Here is an 18,498-nt window from a genome sequence, read left to right on the forward strand (position 1 = left end):
AGAAGGTAGAGTGAATGAGGTAGTTGAGCAGTGAATGCCAAGTGACATGGGAGAGGTGAAGTAAGTAACTTGGGAGTCCAAGGCAGTTAAAGGGGACAGAGTGGTTTTAGGGTTGTGAATGTAAATAATTACTATAAGAGGAGCTGGGTAGCCATTGTGTAAGATGGTGGGGAGGTGGTGTCATAGTGGTAATATCACTGGACTAGTAACCCAGAGCCCAGGCTAATGCTCTGGAGATATGGATTCAAATCCCACAACAGCAGCTTGTGGAATTTAAATTCAATTAATAAATCTGTAATTAAAAACTAGTCTCAGTAATAGTGACCATGAAACCATTGCTGATTATTGTAAAAACCCATCTGGTTCACTAATGTCCTTTAGGGAAGGAAATCTGCCATCCTTATCTGGTCTGGCCTTCAGACCCACAGCAATGTGGTTGACTCTGAACTCCACTCTGAAATGGCCTAGCAATCCACTCAGTTCGAGGAAAAATAGGGATGGGCAACATTAGCGATGCCCACATCCCATGAAATAATTTTTAAAAATACCAAGTTGGAGAGAACACTATGATGGATTAGTTGAGGAAATGTTGCTTTGTGAAGGTGAGAAGTATATGCTGGTACCCAGAGCGAACAAGGAAGGAAAGAGAAAATGTGCAATGTGTTCCCTTGCCTCCCTGGCTGGGGATGAGTAAGTTTTACAGTATTGTTCTGTAGTACTGGGGCAGTTAGTGCCACCTCCCCTCAGAAGGCTTAAGTGATAATTCTGGGTGTCTTGGTGCTACACATTCCCAGGATTCTCTTTGTCTTGTTTTTAAAGCCCAACAGAAGGGCTTGGAGGTCTGAATGAGTGAGATTGTATGGTGTTCTTCTTTGGTTTCTTGCAATGTCACAGTGCCTACTGGGTACAAATGATCATAGTTCTGCACAAAAGTAATAAAAAGTGAAGAAGCCATGTCATGGAATTATTAGAAAGTGAAATGGAAGAGACAAATATTGTTGTTTGCTTACCAATTTATGCCTCAATCTGCCCTGAAGAGAGCAGACTGAGCTGACTTTTCAGAGGCTGCCTAAGAGGCTTTCTGCTTACAGTTGCTATACACCAATGCCTGCACCAATGTTGAATGCGAATAAACAGATCTGGGAAACTCATTTGTGTCTTCCTCTGGATCAGGAGTTCTCAACCAAGGGTATGCAGCCCCTTATAGGAATCCAAGAGAAGGTTTCAAGAATCTGCCAGAAAAGGCTTACACTAAAAGCTTGTGCTGATCAGTGATCAGACCCAGAATGGTGCTGAAAGTCAGTGGCTACATCAGGAACTACAGCTAGAAAGATCCCACATTGAGCATAGTTTCCCTCTATAGTTTATTCAGTTTAACAGAATCCTCGTGTATTCCTTGCCCTGAACTAAAGGGATAGAGAACCAATCCATGGACAATGCCCCTTCACCTGGCAGACTTTGCGATTGGGTCTGATGAACAAGGTTAAACTATCACTTAGGTTTATCCAATGTGTTTCTTAATGTCACACCTGATACCAAAATGTTTGCAACAGAACATTGGAATTTAGAGCTACAGAGTGATGAAAATCTCTTTCATAGAACTGTTCAATCTCCTGAAGATAAATGAAAGCAGGACAAGAACCTTCATCCCCAGAGGCCCCTTGGAATCAATATGAAATATAATGTGACACTTAGGACAGTTCCACACAAAGAAAAGGGAGGTGTTGAAGAAGAGTAAAGAAAGAATTCAAACTCCTTAGAGTCTTCTAGGAACTTTGACAATAAAAGACACCAATAGACCCATTTACAGCCAGGCACTGCAGTGCTGGAGCAGAATCGCGGAGGGTCAACTGAGAATCAATGGCTCCAGGAAATCAATGGCAAGAAACTAAAATAGAGTCTGAATATGGATTCCAAATTCTATCCCTGACAGATAGATTTCATTGGCCTGAATACAGAGAGTTTAGGTACATGTTGACAGAACCCTCAAATGTGTCCAAGTGCAGTTTACCCGCTGTTTGCGGTTTGTTGTTTGGGAGTGTTGGTCAAAGCAGAGCACTGGGGTGGTTCTTGCTGGTTCAGTCTCCAGGTAATGTCTCTACCACTTCCTCCAAAGTCTCAGGGATTCCCCTTTACCCATAAAATGGAGGAGGGTGGGGTTACATGGGGCAAAAGGCAAGGTGTCAACCACCTTGATGTTCTCAATGTATAAATTCGTTGCCATTTTAGCTGGCTCACTGATCCAAAGCCACACATTGAGTTTAGGGGAGTCATTCTCACCGTGAGATTAATCCTCCCTCCTGGTTATCCAATCATAGTTTACTTTTATCCAGAGTCACCACTTTTTTGCCCGAAATCTACCTCATAACACGGTAATGGATCTGATAAATGGAGCAGAGGGAGTCCTTCTATTACATATTTAGGGGTTGGGTAGAATATGTTAAGGCCCATTTTTGTGCAGGGTATCATGAAGCATGGTCCCATTGAGACAGGCAGAAAACAAACTTCGTGTTGCCTCCTCACTTTAATTATATTAGCATGCAGTCAGGCGTGAAATATGCTGCTGATTGGCTCCAGGTTCAACAGGGGGGCCAGGAGCATGCCTAGCTATCAAATTGCATGCCTATCCTGCACCTCTTAAAGGCAGCCTGCCCTCCTTAGAGGGGAGCTGCACACATTATGCAGAAGCTGTTGCATACTGTGTATAAGACCTGAATAGAAGGAGAACAAACTAAATGAGGCAACAAGAGAGAGGCTCCCAAGTTTTCAGATGCACCATTGGAGGCATTAGTAGAGGAGATAGAAAGGGAGATGCCATGTTTCTGCAAGAGCAAAGGAGGCCCTCAAGGCACACTCTTGGAAGCAAATGGGAGCAGGTGGCGAGGGAGGTCAATTCCTGGAGTCGGGCCCCAAAGACATGGCTACTGTGCCCGAATAAGCTCAATGAACTCGCAATGGTGGTCAAGGTCAGTGAATCCATCTCCACATGACATCTCTTACCCACTGTTCCACCAACACCTCACACTGCTCAATGCACCACAGCCCCATTATTCAACCAATCAGCAATCTCTAGCAATCAGGATTCATGACTAATGTGTTACGATCAGGTGAGGAGGGGTAGAATGGCTCCCCACTTTTCCCACTCACATGTTGGGAATGATGGAACTCTGTGACGCATGCCCACGACATTCCAGCAGCACTGCACTGGCAGCACTGTGTCCAAAAGGCACTCGAGGGATGTGTCATTGAAACTGGGGGCTGCAGTTTTTTTGCCTTTCAGTGCCATGTCTTCTTTGCAACAGTCATGGCTGGAAGCACTGAGAGGTGTGCTCATGGCTGCACTTTAAATATGGCACCTGACTTGATGAAGCTAGTGGATTCCAGATCCATGGTTTGCATGATTAGATTATGGCTGGCTGAATTCCTTTCTCAGCCAGAGTTCATTGTCTGAGGTAAATATATAAAGTCATTTTGGATACGAAGCATGGCTTTATAACAATTGAGATGGTCTTCCTCACGTTCACACAACCTGCAATGCTACCAGCCTTATGCCTGCCTCTTGTTCCTTCCACAACTATTCTGCTATGGCAGGCACATCACTCAAACATGCTGCAATACACACTGACATTCTTTCCGATCTCTTAGAGGAGAAAGTAGTCAATAATCACAGGGAACAGAACAGCAGTAGTGGGGGTTGGCACTCCGCTATCACCTGAGCCCGCTGGAGGAGACAGTGCTGCACATCATGGGGCTGCTGTAGCTGAGACCATTGCATGCAGATTCAGAATGATGGTGTGTTCCTGCCTTATGTTCCCTTCTCAAATCCCACCTATCTCTCATCCTGATCTGGGGCATGAGGCGTAAGCTGCAGATGGTGTGACCATGGACCTTTGGCTTTGCACCCCAAACCCCCTCCCCTCAATCAGATCCTCCTCTTCTGTTTTTATGCTTTCAGATACCCAAGAACTGCTGCCTGGCCAGCCACTCCATCCTCATGATGAAGACTGACAGCATACCTCACCTCCAATGAGGGAGCACCATCACATGATCTGACAATTACTGCTACCAGCTCAGATACTGGCACTGCACAAACTTTAGGGGGTATCGGGATCAGCGCATAGTGATGAGTGGGTTACAGCAAGGGCATGTGATACATTTGCCAGTTCACCGTAGGGTGAGGTCGCACACCAATTCTGACGTAGAAGACTTAGATGAGGAATTCAGTGGGGCCGCCCAAAGGAGAATGCTGATGAACATGTATACTGAGATATTTGACAGGCCTGCCACTTGTCACTCGAGGAAAATGGAGGAGTTGGGCTTCAACTTGGCATATGGTTTCATGCAGAGCTTGCAGCCCATTCTTTCCAGCGTGGACGTGGTGGCTAACATCATGATAGCATTTGCAGACCCACCCGTGATGCAGATTCTGATGGCTGATGTCTCAACTTCCATTGCAGCATGAGTGGAAGCCACCCAACTCTGTGTTGCAGTGGAAGCTCAAACCAAAGCACTTTGCTTGTTGTTATTCAAGCCCAGATTGATGCCACACAAACTCAGACTGCTGCCATCGTGGCTGCAGATGGCTGTGCTCAAAAGGGCATGCAGGCTCTCACAGAAATCCAGCAATCTGTCCTTCTGTGGATAACAAGGATTGCTGAGGTGCCACCCCACTTTTCAGGCTTTTATTTCAGGATTTTGACCAAGAAGGCACTTTGATGGTATGCAGCAGATGGATTGAAAGTTGGTAAATTGTGAAGCAACTGTGATGATGGGATGACATCTTAGATCTCAGTTCTGCTCATTGACAGCCCTTCCAGAGTGAAAGGGTGCTTCCTCCCTGTCTCCTTTTCCTCCTTTTTTGTACTCATGCGGTCAGGTAGCAGAGGGGTGTCATTAGCCAATTGTAGGAGCCAGCCTCTGGTGTCGTGGTGGGCCAAATATGGTTGAATGCCACAGGATAAAGGCATAGTGGCTGCTTTTTAAAAATTCATTCACGGGGTGTGGGCTTTGCTGGCTGGGCCAGCATTTATTGCCCAACCCTAGTTGCCCTTGAGAAGGTGGTGGTGAGCTGCCTTCTTGAACCACCACAGTCCATGTGGTGTAGATACACCCACAGTGCTGTTAGGAAGGGAGTTCCAGGATTTTGACCTAGTGACAGTGAAGGAACAGCAATATATTTCCAAGTCAGGACGGTGAGTGACTTGGAGGGGAACTTCCAGGTGGTGGTATTCCCATCTCTATCTGCTGCCCTTGTCCTTCTAGGTGGTAGTGGTCGTGGGTTTGCAAGGTGCTGTTTAAGGAGCCTTGGTGAATTCCTGCAGTGTATCTCGTAGATGGTACACACCGCTTCTATTGTGCGTCGGTGGTGAAGGGAGTGAATGTTTGTGGGTGTGGTGCCAATCAAACGGACTGCTTTGTCTTGGACGGTGTCCAGCTTCTTCAGTGTTGTAAGAGCTGCACTCATCCAGGCAAGTGGGGAGTATTCCATCATGTTCCTGACTTGTGCCCTGTAGATGGTGGACAGGCTTTGGGGAGTCAGGAAGTAAGTTACTTGTCACACAATTCCTAGCCTCTGACCTGCTCTTGTGTTAAACAGTGTTTATATGGCTAGTCCAGTTCAGTTTCTGGTCAGTGGTAACCTCCAAGATGTTGATAGTGGGGGATTCATTGATGGTAATGCCATTGAACATCAAGGGGTGATGGTTGGATTCTCTCTTGTTGGAGATGTTCATTGCCTGACACTTATGTGGCGCGAATGTTACTTGCCACTTGTCAGCCCAACCCTGGATATTGTCCAGGTATTGCTGCATTTGGACATGGACTGCTTCAGTATCTGAGGAGTCGCAAATGGTGCTGAACATTGTGCAATCATCAGCGAACATCCCCACTTCTGACCTTATGATGGAAGGAAGGTCATTGATGAAGCAGATGAAGATGATTGGGCCTAGGACACTATCCTAGGAACTCCTGCAGTGATGTCCTTGAGCTGAGATGACTGACCTCCCACAACCATCTTCCTTTGTGCTAGGTATGACTCCAACTAGCGGAGAGTTTTCCCCCTGATTCCCATTGTCTCCAGTTTTGCTATGGTTCCTTGAAGCCACACTTGGTCAAATGCTGCTTTGATGTCAAGGGCAGTCACTCTCACCTCACCTCGGGAGTTCAGCTCTTTTGTCCATGTTTAAACCAAGGCTGTAATGAGGTCAGGAGTTGAGTGGCCCTGGCGGAACCCAAACTAGGCATCGGTGAGCAGGTTGTTGCTAAACAAGTGCCGCTTGATAGCACTGTTGATGACCCCTTCTATTACTTTACTGATGATCGAGAGTAGACTGATGGGGCGGTAATTGGCCGGGTTGGATTTGTCCTGCTTTTTGTGTACAGGACATACCTGGGAAAATTTCCACATAGCTGGGTAGATGCCAGTGTTGTAGCTGTACTGGAACAGCTTGGCTAGGGGCGTGGCAAGTTCAGGAGCACAAGTCTTCAGTACTATTGCCGGAATATTGTCAGGGCCCATAGCCTTTGCAGTATCCACGTGCAGTGGATGAATTGGCTGAAGACTGGCATCGTTGATGCTGGGTACCTCCGGAGGAGGCCGAGATGGATCATCCACTCGGCACTTCTGGCTGAAGATTGTTGCGAATGCTTCAGCCTTAACTTATGAACGCTGTTCTGGGCTCCTCCATCATTGAGGATCGGGATATTTGTGGAGCCTCCTCTTCCAGTGAATTGTTTAATTGTCCACCATCATTCACGACTGGATGTAACAGGACTGCAGAGCTTAGATCTGATCCATTAGTTGCTGCCAGGACAACAGACATTGAGAGAATCTTCTGGTTATGGTCGCACACTAACTGGATGTGATGGCCTTGAGGTTAAGGAACATCTCGCAGCTTTTGAGGCGGAAATTTGAACAAAGGGTTGGACCCCTGATGCTCTCCCACCTCCTAGCGAGTTTCCCAAGGGATGGCTGCCACAGGAATCCGCAGCCCACTTATGGGCCATTTTCAGAAATCGCCAGTGTTTTCCTGTGTTGGACTGGCTGTCACCCTTTATTGCACCTGGAAAATAGCAGTTACTTAGAGGCTGGCAAGGAGTTGAAAAGATCACAGCCTTGGCCTTTTCCATCTCAGCAGTGCCCATCCAGTGGGGCTGCTGTTTTGCAGTGTTGCAGGCCCTCCTATTGGGCCTCTGCCTTGGGAACCCATACACCATCCTTAATTGTATGGTGAGCATGAAGGCGGCTTCTTAATCGGCCATCTCCCATAAGATTGTGCAGAGGGCTCACTGCAGAAGCGAGCAGGTGTGGAGTTGATCCTGACCTCTGAAAATGTTTTAAGCTGGTAAGATGCAGCACTACATGTGTGCAGTTCAATCCCCTCTGCACCATTGGAAATCCGGCCAGCTTGCAAATCCATGTCTTCTTTGCTCCTTCTTCGGTCTGGTCAGTGAGAAGGTGATGAAATCCCCTCTCCTATACAGGGCCTTTGTGACCTCCCTCATGCAGCGATGGTCAGTGAACAGATGTCACCTGCTCCCGCCTAGGAGGATCCACTAGTCTGGAAATTGAGGGTGATGGCGAACTTCACAGTCACTAACACTGCCGCCCTCACATCTCTGTGCAGCTGTAGTTGAGTTGCAGAAGGGGCATAGTTCAACAACCACCTCCTTGGCGAAATTTAGGTGCCTCACACATGGTCAACATGGAGGTAGGAGAAGTGTTGCGGACATGGCCTTCTCTTGAGAGCTCTGCTCCTCCCCACTAAGCACTGCTTCCCCTCTCTGATCCCTATGCTCCATTTCTACATCATGCCGCAGTCCAAGAGGGACTGCAACTATAGCCCCCATTACTGAAGCAGGCTTTCTCTTAGAGGGAAGAAAACTCCCCTGACCTCCTTGTCAAGATTCAGCAACACTCTTGAAAATCCAAAATGTGAGCCAAGCTCCTCCAAGAACACAACACATAACTTACACAAACACAAGAGCTACAAATGTAAGTCAAAAGTTCCTCATCTGTAAATTGAATGGCTATCCCTTTAAACAGCACTAGTTGGGGTTTGGCGGAGGTTGGGGTTGAGGGGGCGGTGGATACGGTCCCTCATGCAGTTCAATGCATCTTCAGTTGGGAGTGAATATGAAAATGAATTAACTGGACTTGCACAGTCCAAGATATCACATATGCACCAAAGCAGCATTAGAGATAGTTTGACATCAGAATCCGCCCTATCTGCATTGTTCTGGCACATGCGCGGCATGCCCACTCTAGCACCCTGTCACTCAGAATGGGCTGTGCCAATGCCGGCTGGAAGTACTCTGGCTACCATTATTTCATTTCAAGGATTCCTGGCACTGGCACCAGCATTGTTAGGGAACCCAATTTTGTGGCCCCAATTTCCATTGTCATGACAGGATTGTTGCTTAGCACCAGCAACAAGTTCCACGTTAAGTGAGTAAAGCAATAATAATAAAAAATATATGTTTAAATGTTTAACTAGTTTTGATAAAGATACGATACTTGTGTATAAGGGGCCTTATAAGGGTCTAATAAGGGTAATTTTTATAATATGATGGGGGGACCTCAGAGGCAAAAATGTTGAGAACCCCTGCTTTAGAGACCACCAGCAGATGCAACATTATATTTTGGAGGTGCAAGAGCAGTGTAAATCATTTAGAGGAAATCTTAGGCCATTATTTATTTGGAACATTGCTAAAACTGAATAAACACATATCAACCAGAGGAAATTGTGCCTTAAAGGAAATATAAAAAGCACTATTCCTGCCTTGGTGTTGGCAGGGTTTTATGGTTTCAGGTCCACAGGATCAGTAGCTCAAGTATGAATATAAAAACAAAGACAGTGAAATTTCAGTACTGCAAAAAGCACCCACCATTTCCCCCAAACTCTGAACATTTTTGGGTGTAGCTCAACAGCCCACCTTATCACAGACTTTTACTGATGTCTGGCTCTTTATTGATCTTATTAATATAACGATCATTATTATAGTCCAGCAGTTGCCAGTGAAGTGAAGATTAGCCACTTCAGAGACATAGGGCGGAATCATTCCTTGGAGTCATCAAGTCATAGAAGTCTACAGCACAGAAAAAGGCCCTTTGGCCCATCGAGTCTGCGATTTTCATGAAGCGGTAGCAGACGGGGAAAAAGACGCTTTACCCGCCAGTTGCAATGGTGGGTTTTTGTGCCGTATCATTAATTATGCAGCCACAGGAAACATGCCATCTCACTGACGGGCAGTCTCCAATTTGCCCACCACATCATTACCTCGCCACTTCCTCACGCAGGGTGCAATATTTAAACTGCAGCAGTGCATATTCTTCTCAATGCTTGCAGCCTAGGACTGCTCCGGTGAAGACATGGCCCCAAAAGCCTGGAAGAGTGCAGCCCCCCAATTCATTGACACATCCTGGGATGTCTTGTGGATGCCATGGAGGCCCACAGCAATGTCCCCTACCCCCGTCCTGGCCACAGGAGGCCCAACAGTGTCACCACTCCGGCTTGGGAGAAGGTGGCAGAGGTGGTCAATGCCAATACGGCACAGAAGATGTTGGCCATCTAGTGCAGAAAACGGATGAATAACCTCATCCGTGCCACCTGGCTAAGGCAACCATCTCATCACTCTAAACTCACACATACAAGGCCATCACACATTCACTGGCATCTCACTCACTGCCAGCTCAAGGGACATCACCACCCATTCTCTCAGACACATCCTCACATCTCCATCTGGCCTTATCTCCTGTGGACACTGCCTCCTCAGCCCTCACCATCTTGAGGCCACTTGCACAGATCAACTTGTGCCCCCTTCCCCAATACAGCCCTCACCCTGCAGCCTCTTCCCTTGCCTGAGGCCACATCTCCCCCTTCTCCTAGCCCTGCAGCCGCTAAAAAGCTACGCCTATCTTATAGCTGGTCTGATAGGTAGAGACCTGCCCGTAAGCCCCCTTAAAAGTGATGTGGTGCTGTCTGTGAAGCCTGGCACTGATGACCGCGAGTGCTGCCTGAAGCAAGGTAGGCAAACAAACCTTGAAGTCCAGAGCGAAGTGCAGCTAGCCAGGTGCAAGTCGCTTATGTATAGTTGTGAAACACGTCGGCTTGCAATCACACCGACGTGCCCAGCCGATCCAGTGTAGGGGAATGATTCCAGCAAGCAGGACTTATAGTGAGATGCTAAAGTACTGAAATTAGGTTCCTGACGTGCAGCAGCGGGAAACGTGGCCCACCTTTGACGGGTGAACGAATGATCACAAACTGGTTTCACAATGGCATGAAATTGATTTTTAGCCATCTCGCCATATTGTCCCCCCCACCTGCCATGACGCTCGACGCCAACAGGGCCGGAAAATTCCTCTCACAGCGTGAGCATGTAGTCATTCAGGTAACTTAAAACAACATTCACAATCTCACTGTGCTCAAGGGTTTACTTAATAAACATAAATATTCAGCCACCACTCACCTCTCCTGGACCCCTGGAGCAACCACTGTTGGCTCCTGTAGACTCGCTCCCTTCCTTAATGGCCCTCTCTTTCCACTTTAACTTTAAACTCTCTCATGCTGTCCTCTCCTTTAGTTCTGTTTATGACCAGGACATGTCTTCTTTAATCTTTGCCAAATCTATTAACCTGAATGCCTCTGTGAACATTCACTTACTCATTTTGGACGAGAGCCCATTACTTCCATGTTCCTTATTTCTTCTCTTGGTCACTCACAGCCATTCTCTTTCCCTTCCTGTCATTCAGTCAACTCACATTCAGAGATGGGCATTTTCCAAAGGGCCCATCAAAGCACCCGTTGCTAACTCTATAAACTACCCCAATTCCCCATCCTACTCTCTAACAGTCCTTCCCATTCAGCAGACCCTCTGGAGGCTAACCTCACCAATGCTTTTTGTCTTACCCTACCCAGTACTGTTCATTTGGACTCTATCACTATTTCATTATTCACCAGCCTCCTCCACTTTACCCTCCAGCCTGTCCATTGACTCACAAACAAGGTCCTCATCATACCCAACCTTATTGTGGACATTTGCATTGGCACCATGGCTCTGCTTGAAACTTGATTCATGGGTGACAGCAGCTTTCCCCTTCCTGAAGCCTCCCTTCCTGGCTATACTTCTCACTATCTGTCCCTCTCAAATCACGGGGGTCCATATCACCAAACCTCCCTTTGGTTTCCCTCCCTACTTCTCTGACAACAACTTCTTCTTTCAGTACCTCACTTTGTTCCATCTCCCTTGTCTGTCCTTTACAATCCTTATAATCTACTAATCCACTTAAATTTCTAACCAGGATATTCTTCCTCCTTTCCTCCCTCAGGTTCTGCATTGAGTGACTTACTGATCATATTCATCAACTCATCTTGCTCTTTGTCCTCTGAATTTATTGACCTCCTATAACCTCTCTCTCCTTTGACCTCTTCATGACCATCCCTCAAGTTGCTATCTTATGTGGACTCTCCACTCACAAATCTGGAGCACAGATAAGACTGTCTCCACCAGTAGGTATCCTTGTGTCCCTCACTACTCACATCTCTCTGTACCCTTCTAATCTCACTTCTTTCTGCGTCCACCCTTTGTCTTAAGAAAACCAGCTATGGTGCTTGTTATATATTGTTGCATTATCTGTAAATATCTATAACGAGCTAGGAACTAATTAATATGTGTAAGTGTTTCAGGTGTCATGACCATGGATCCTATCTCCGAATTACTTATGGACATGTTGAACTTTTAAGTAAGACATGCATTTTTTTAAAAAAGGACATAAAAGCAAAAGCTGGTTGAGATAACCACTTGCTGGAAAATTCCCATGCCGATTACTTGACCAACTAGTTCAGAGAGAATGGAATGTCGCCTAAAAGGTGTGACACAGCCTACTTCAGATAGAGGTACTTCAAAGGAAAAGATACAATGCAAAAACTGAACTGTAATCTCCTGTGGTCGTGGAGATAATGGAAAATGATTACCATCTCAGCAGAAATTACCTTCTGTTGAGTTATATCCCAAACTGTGAACATGAACTAAGTTGAAAAGAAAACAGATCTGGGAAAAAGACATGCTTATTTTCTTCCCTTCCAGGAATACATAAGGAAAGGGGTTTAAAGAAGCCAACTGAAAGCCTAGTTCTGTTGCTAGTCAGGTGTTCTTTTCTGGTGTGTGTGTGATGTGAAGGTCACAATTGAACACCAAGTGGGCATCCCTGCACTTGCAGGTAAAAAACTCTCCCGCTCTGATTGCTGGAAGCAAGTCACAAGTCAGCAAAGCCACTGTCGAAAAGGAAACAGGACAACTCCTTTCAGCTAACCTGCAGAACCAAGGATCTCCAACCGAACTGCTAAACTGCCAAAGTCAGCGCTACTGGAATCACCCCAACTTAATGGTCACAACATTTCATCATCTCACGGACAAGCCAAAGGACTGATTCTTATATCTTTTTAATTTTTATTTTCGGACTCAATTTCTCATTTCTAATCTGTGTGTATATGTGTTGCGTTTTTATTACTTTTTTTCGCATTTAGTAACTGATAAACTCACTCTTCCTTTGACTCAAGACAGCCTGGTTAAATAGGCTCCCTTTAAAACATAAATACATTTGAACTGGGAAAAGGTATCCAAGAAGGAAGGGGTTATTTTTAAATTAACCTTGTGTGACCAACCGAAGGGGCTGAATAAAGAAAGGAAGGCAATTCATCCCTCCTCACCCGGGAGCATAACAATTTGGGGTACCTCGTCTAGGATCATTACATATTGGGGTAACCTCGCCTGGGGACTGGTCGTAACACAGGGGGCTACAGTTCACAGCTGCACTGGTGTCATGAAGAGATATTAATATCTATAATGTTATTGGAAATTATTTTTAAAATGGGGTTGTAGAGGGGTCTGTGTCTTTGTGTTTGACTGTGTGTGTCTTAACTGAATTAAAGCCAGCTAGTCTGGGTGCTTTGATGTATGGTAGTTTGAGATATTAAATGGGTAAAAAGTAAGGAAGTTAAAGTGTACATTTGCATTTGTTGAATAAAGCATTCAAGAATGGGAGTAAAATCTTGCACCTAGCTGGGAGATGCCAAGCAATGTGTTTATATTACTAATAAAATTAGTGGGATGAAAATGTTATTGTTAGAAGATGTGAAGTTAAAAGCCTAGTGACATCATGGAAAATTTACATTCAAAGAGGAAGCTAGGTATAAAAAGGGAAATGAGATTGTGTGTAAGGTAGAGGCATTTAAGGTCTAACTAACCTGTAAACCTCCAACTGTGCCTGCAAAGGAACCAAATTGCAAGGAACCACATTTTGAATTCATAAAGTCAAATTTGCTTTGCCTAGTGTTAGTTTAAAATCTATGTGTTACTGTTGCCTTGGTGGAGATTTACCTGGGAGTGATTAATTTGGGGATTTATTTAAAAGTTATTATGGTAATAATTTGTAGACATGTGTATGTGTCTAATTTGTTGTAAATTAATAAATGTTTAATTTAGTTTTATATAAAAATCCTCTTGAGGCTCGGTGGTCTTATTCCTGAATTCAGAGCTTCATCTCAGACATACCAATTGAAAATATAGGTTATGACAGATGTTTCAAGTTTCCCTCTGAGATTTAAACAACTCAGCCTTTAACAACTGCTGTGTCATAACAACCGGAGACTGATGTGATGAGTAACAGAACCAGTTCAAACTAGTCCCTCTTGTATACAAAGCAGCATGGCAGCTTAAAGATAAAGAGTTCTGATCTCTACAAGCTTAAAGTATAATTATTACCAACATCAGGGAACCTTAAGGCAATAAGAACTCATAGTACTTGTGGTGAGTCAGAACAGGAGTAAAATGGTTGTGGCTCTGAGCTACATCTATTGTAATGGGTCATTTCTTTTCCATTTGAACAGCAAAATTTGAATGAAACTGATGATCTTTGTTCTTTCTCTTTAATGCAGCATAATATATGTATGCGGGGTTCACCAGGTGTTCCTGGCCGAGAGGGTAATCCCGGAACGAACGGTATCCCAGGAACCCCAGGGATCCCAGGACGGGATGGAACCAAGGGAGAGAAAGGCGAGTGTATCCAAGAGCGCCTCGAGGAGCCCTGGAAAATCAACTACAAGCAGTGTGCTTGGAAAGCACTCAACTATGGCATTGACCTCGGCAAAATCGCGGTAAGTGAGGTGAAATAAAGGAGATGAAGCACTAGAGTATTATTTCCATGGACCAGAAATTGCCAAAATATAATGACACATTAACAGCACTTGTCATAATTAGTTCACTAAAGATCCAGCAATTTGTGGCAAAGAAGAGAAAAACCATGAGTTCTCACTCTTCACAAGTTCCTCAAAATCAAAAAAAATTACCCTCTCATCGTGAGGCTCCACATTGAAGGCCATTGTTAGACTTATACCACTTCTGCAAGTCAATCTTGCCGGAGCCCTTTAGGGCTGATAATTGATGTCTTAAGGACCCTGTTAATGATGTGATTTATGGTGTTGACATGACACTTAACCTTTGAGGCCTAGAAGGGGAATAATAAATCTGCGGACCTCACTCTAGCAGGTAGTGTATAGTTCCTAGTGTTTTTTTTTTACTTTTTATTTGTCTTAGCATTATTTTCATATCACTCTTGCCATTCACATTTCTATTAGTGTCAGAAGGTAATAATGTTCAGGTTGCAAAGCTGTTTTGACATTCAGAAACAAAATTGGATAGATTTCAGAAAATGGCATTTTGTTGTGCCATATAGTCATTTGAGATGTGAAATAGAATTATTTAGGATTACGTAGAATATTCAGCACTGAAATAGGCCATCACTGAAACAGCCATTCGGCCCAACCTGTCCATGCTGATATTTATGCTCCACTCATGCCTCTTCTCATCTTTTCTCATCTAAATCTACCATCGTAACTATCTATTCCCTTATAACTCATGTGCTTGTCTAATTTCCCCTTAAATGCATCTATACTATTCACTTCACTACCTGTTGTAACGAGTCCCATCTTCTTACCACTCTGAGTAAAGACGTTTCTTCTGAATTCCCTATTGGATATCTTGATGACTATCTTATATCTAGCAATGCTGTGAGGTTGTGGCAGATCTAATACATGCGTTTATTTCTTTGTATCTCTAGTACTTTACCCACATCCTCTACTGTGAGTACAGTTAAAAAGTAGCTACTTAGTAAGTCCTCCACTTCCTGATTTCCAATTACACTATTACCTGCACCTGTAAGTAAGGGGCCTACAATACTCTTAGCCACCCTCTTTCTCGTAACCTTTAGTGTTGCACCTGTTATCCCTCGCTTGCTTTTATTCATTTTCCTGTCTTTCAATGTTCCCCTTTGCTGTTCTTTATATCTTTCCCAGGGCTCAGAATATCTATTATTCTTTGCCTGCATATGTTTTTTTGTATTTTTATTTGTAGTTTCTTTTGGTTTTACAGTCTCACATCCTTTCCTATTCTTCAATTCTATTCGTGGTATTTTTACTGTCTGCTTACCCTTACTGATGTCCCAGCTTTCTAATGCTTTGGATTTTGAATTTTATGAATTCTCTACCCTAGAGGATTGTGGATGCTCCATCGTTGAATGTATTTAAGGCTGGGATAGACAGAGTTTTGGTGCCTCAGGGAATTAAGGGATATGGGGAGAGAAGGGGAAATGGAATTAAAGCCCAAGATCAGCCATGATCACATTGAGTGGCGGAGCAGGCTCGACGGGCCACATGGTCTTCTCCTGCTCCTATTTCTTGTGTTCTAGTGTTCTTCTGTTAATGCATCCTTGTTCAATGTTGCAACTCCTCCTGCTTTTTCCAATTTTCATTACCTTTCCAAAAACCTTATAACTTCAAATAGTTATCTCCCATTCCTATCAAGCTACAAGCCAGGTCTCAGGAATGGTCATTACGTCATGCCCTTTGAGCTGAATTTGAACTTTTAATTCACTTGTCTTATTTCTTATGCTGCATGTATTAATGTACAGAACCTTTCTTTGAGTAATAGACCTTGTCATGTCCTTATACCTTAAGGTTTTTAATGCAAGTTTCACTTATCACACTACTTGTTTCTTTTATCACCTTTGTTGTATTCTTATCAGTTATATATTTTTACTACCTACATTTCTTTATGAACCTGAAGTTCAAAGTGCCCTGAAATACTCTCAGCATGACGAGCACCATATGAACAGAAGTTGCTTTCAGCAAATATCTGGACAGTTAAGAATACAGTGCCTAAAATTTTTAGGGAGAGAAATTGGTTTCTGTAATGACCATTGTGCTACAAGGCTTCCTAAAGTTAGAAAATGGCATCTGTGATACACACACACAATTCGAGGTGAAGTTGATGGACGCCACCTTGGGGAAAGGTTATCAGCAGCATGAAGAGCAGATAGATCATGACATCAATCAGTGTGCAATGCTGATTTTATTTCAGCTTTGGCATTTTTTGAGTTCCATGCTTCAGCCTACACCTCTTAACCTTGCACAGCTGAACATGACGTTAAACTGCATGAAAGATCCTATCCCTACCACCAGCACTATTCAGGAATCATGGACTACTGCTGCTGGATTACGTTTCTGGCTGTTGGTACAATACCATGCATTTTGGGAGCTTTTCCATGCTTTTTTCAATATACTGAGGTTGATTGGTGTGGAACTATGTTCTTGGTGACTTAACGGCATGTGCTAAAATGAGTTTAATGCAGATATGGACCGCCTGGTAAGACTTCCTCTTGGAATTCAGCATGACTAGGAGATTGAAGAAGACATGGAGAGCAGGACTAGAAAAGAGAGAAGTGGGGAGAAGGGCTCTCAGCAAAAGGTCATATCTGTAGAGGGAAGAGAGTGTTAAGGGAACAATTCTCTTACCTGAAATTCAATGATGCCCAATGCTTAAGACATCTGTTGTTCTAAAGAAGTTGTGGCTGAAATCTGACTACTGCTGCAGCCACAACTCCAATCTAAGAGTAGAGCATGGACTATCAAGTGGCTATCAAGGTGACTGCGGCTCTGAACCTTTATGAATCTAACTCTTTCCAAACTGTTGCTACAGATATAAACAATATCAATCAGTTTACAGTACACTGATGCATTAGGGAGGTCACTGAGGCTTTCTATACAGGAGAGCTAGCTTCATCTTATTCCCTCTTGGCAGAGATAAGTAGGCAACATGAATACAGGGGGTTTGCATGGATTGCAGTCTTCCCCATGGTGCAGCGTGCCATTAACTGCACTCACTGCCTTGCATGCATCTCATATCAACTCTGCCATTTTCCTGAACCAAAAGAGATTCCAGTCCCTCAATGTGCAACTGGTGCGTGACCACAGGCAAGTGCTCATCCAGGTCAATGCCCGGTATCCTGGCAATAGCCATAATTCATTCATTCTGCAGTATACCTCTGTGTCACCTCTATTTAAACCACCACAGCAAATCATAGGGTGGATACTGAGCAACAAGGGCTATCCACTCATGGCATGGTTCATGAACCCACGCACACTTGCACAGCAGGCATACACTGAGAGTCATGCTGCCACAAGGAGTATTATAGAGAACACCCATCCATGCCAACAAGCAATGCTTCTGTCTGCACTGCTCTGGAGGAGACTTGCAGTACTTGACCAAATGGGTCTCAAGATATGTGGTGGCAGCTCATCGTAGATAATCTCACCATTATGTGGGAACAAGCCTTGACACCATCTAGCAAGTGAGAAGCCAAGGAGCAGCAACAGGAAGAGGAGCAAAAGAAACATGTGACCAACCTCTTCTCTGTTATTTTGCCTTAATTCAATTTATTTCATTCCTCTCATAATGTCTGTTCTATACCACATTTCTATTTCATTTATCGTTGGTGTTCTCTATTTAGTGCTTCTATATCTTAAGTCTAAACTTTACTATGGCTGCTTTAATATGCATATTACTTTTTATTTCTATATGCTTTTTTCTGATTTCACTCAAATATTTTGTCCGGTTAATTCACTTTTAATTTACTAGTGTTCTTTTAATTTGAGCTTTCTTATTTCTTTTACATTTTAAAAGGACTCACTTCATGATATAACTGATTTTTGTAACTTATATTTTCTTCTGTCAATAATTTTAAAACAAAGACATACACAAATCTTTGAGCCTGCCAAGGCATGTTCAGAAGGCTGTTGAAAAAACATATTGTATTATGGGTTTTATAAACAGAGACATTGAGTAAAAGTGCAATAAAAGGTTGTAATAAACCTTTATGATTCACTGGTTCAGCCTCAACTGGAGTATTGTGTCCAATTCTGCACACCACATGTTAAGAAAGATGACAAAGCCTTGGAGAAGATGCAAAGGAGAATTACTAAAATGATACTAGGAATGTGGGACTTCTGTTATTTGGAAAAACTGGAGAAGCTAGGATCATTCTCCTTTAGACCGAAGAAGGTTAGGGGCAGATTTAATGGAATTGTTAAAGATTATGATGGGCTTTGATAAAGTAAATATGGAGAATCTGTTTTCAGTAGCGGGAGGCATTCTAACAAGGAC

The 18,498-nt window shown here is 43.9% G+C and overlaps 1 protein-coding gene across 1 annotated transcript in view; it reads left to right on the top strand.

Annotated features, from left to right (window-relative positions):
• Positions 1 to 18,498, top strand: part of LOC144679563 (collagen triple helix repeat-containing protein 1-like) — a 43,814-nt gene that overhangs the window by 6,724 nt on the left and 18,592 nt on the right. Inside the window, exon 2 of the mRNA XM_078540062.1 lies at positions 13,938 to 14,156. Within this exon, the coding sequence (XP_078396188.1) occupies positions 13,938 to 14,156 (219 nt within the window). The remainder of the gene's footprint in view (positions 1 to 13,937; positions 14,157 to 18,498) is intronic.

This window comes from Cetorhinus maximus, chromosome 4 (genome assembly GCF_964194155.1).
Source record: "Cetorhinus maximus chromosome 4, sCetMax3.hap1.1, whole genome shotgun sequence".
NCBI lineage: Eukaryota > Metazoa > Chordata > Chondrichthyes > Lamniformes > Cetorhinidae > Cetorhinus > Cetorhinus maximus.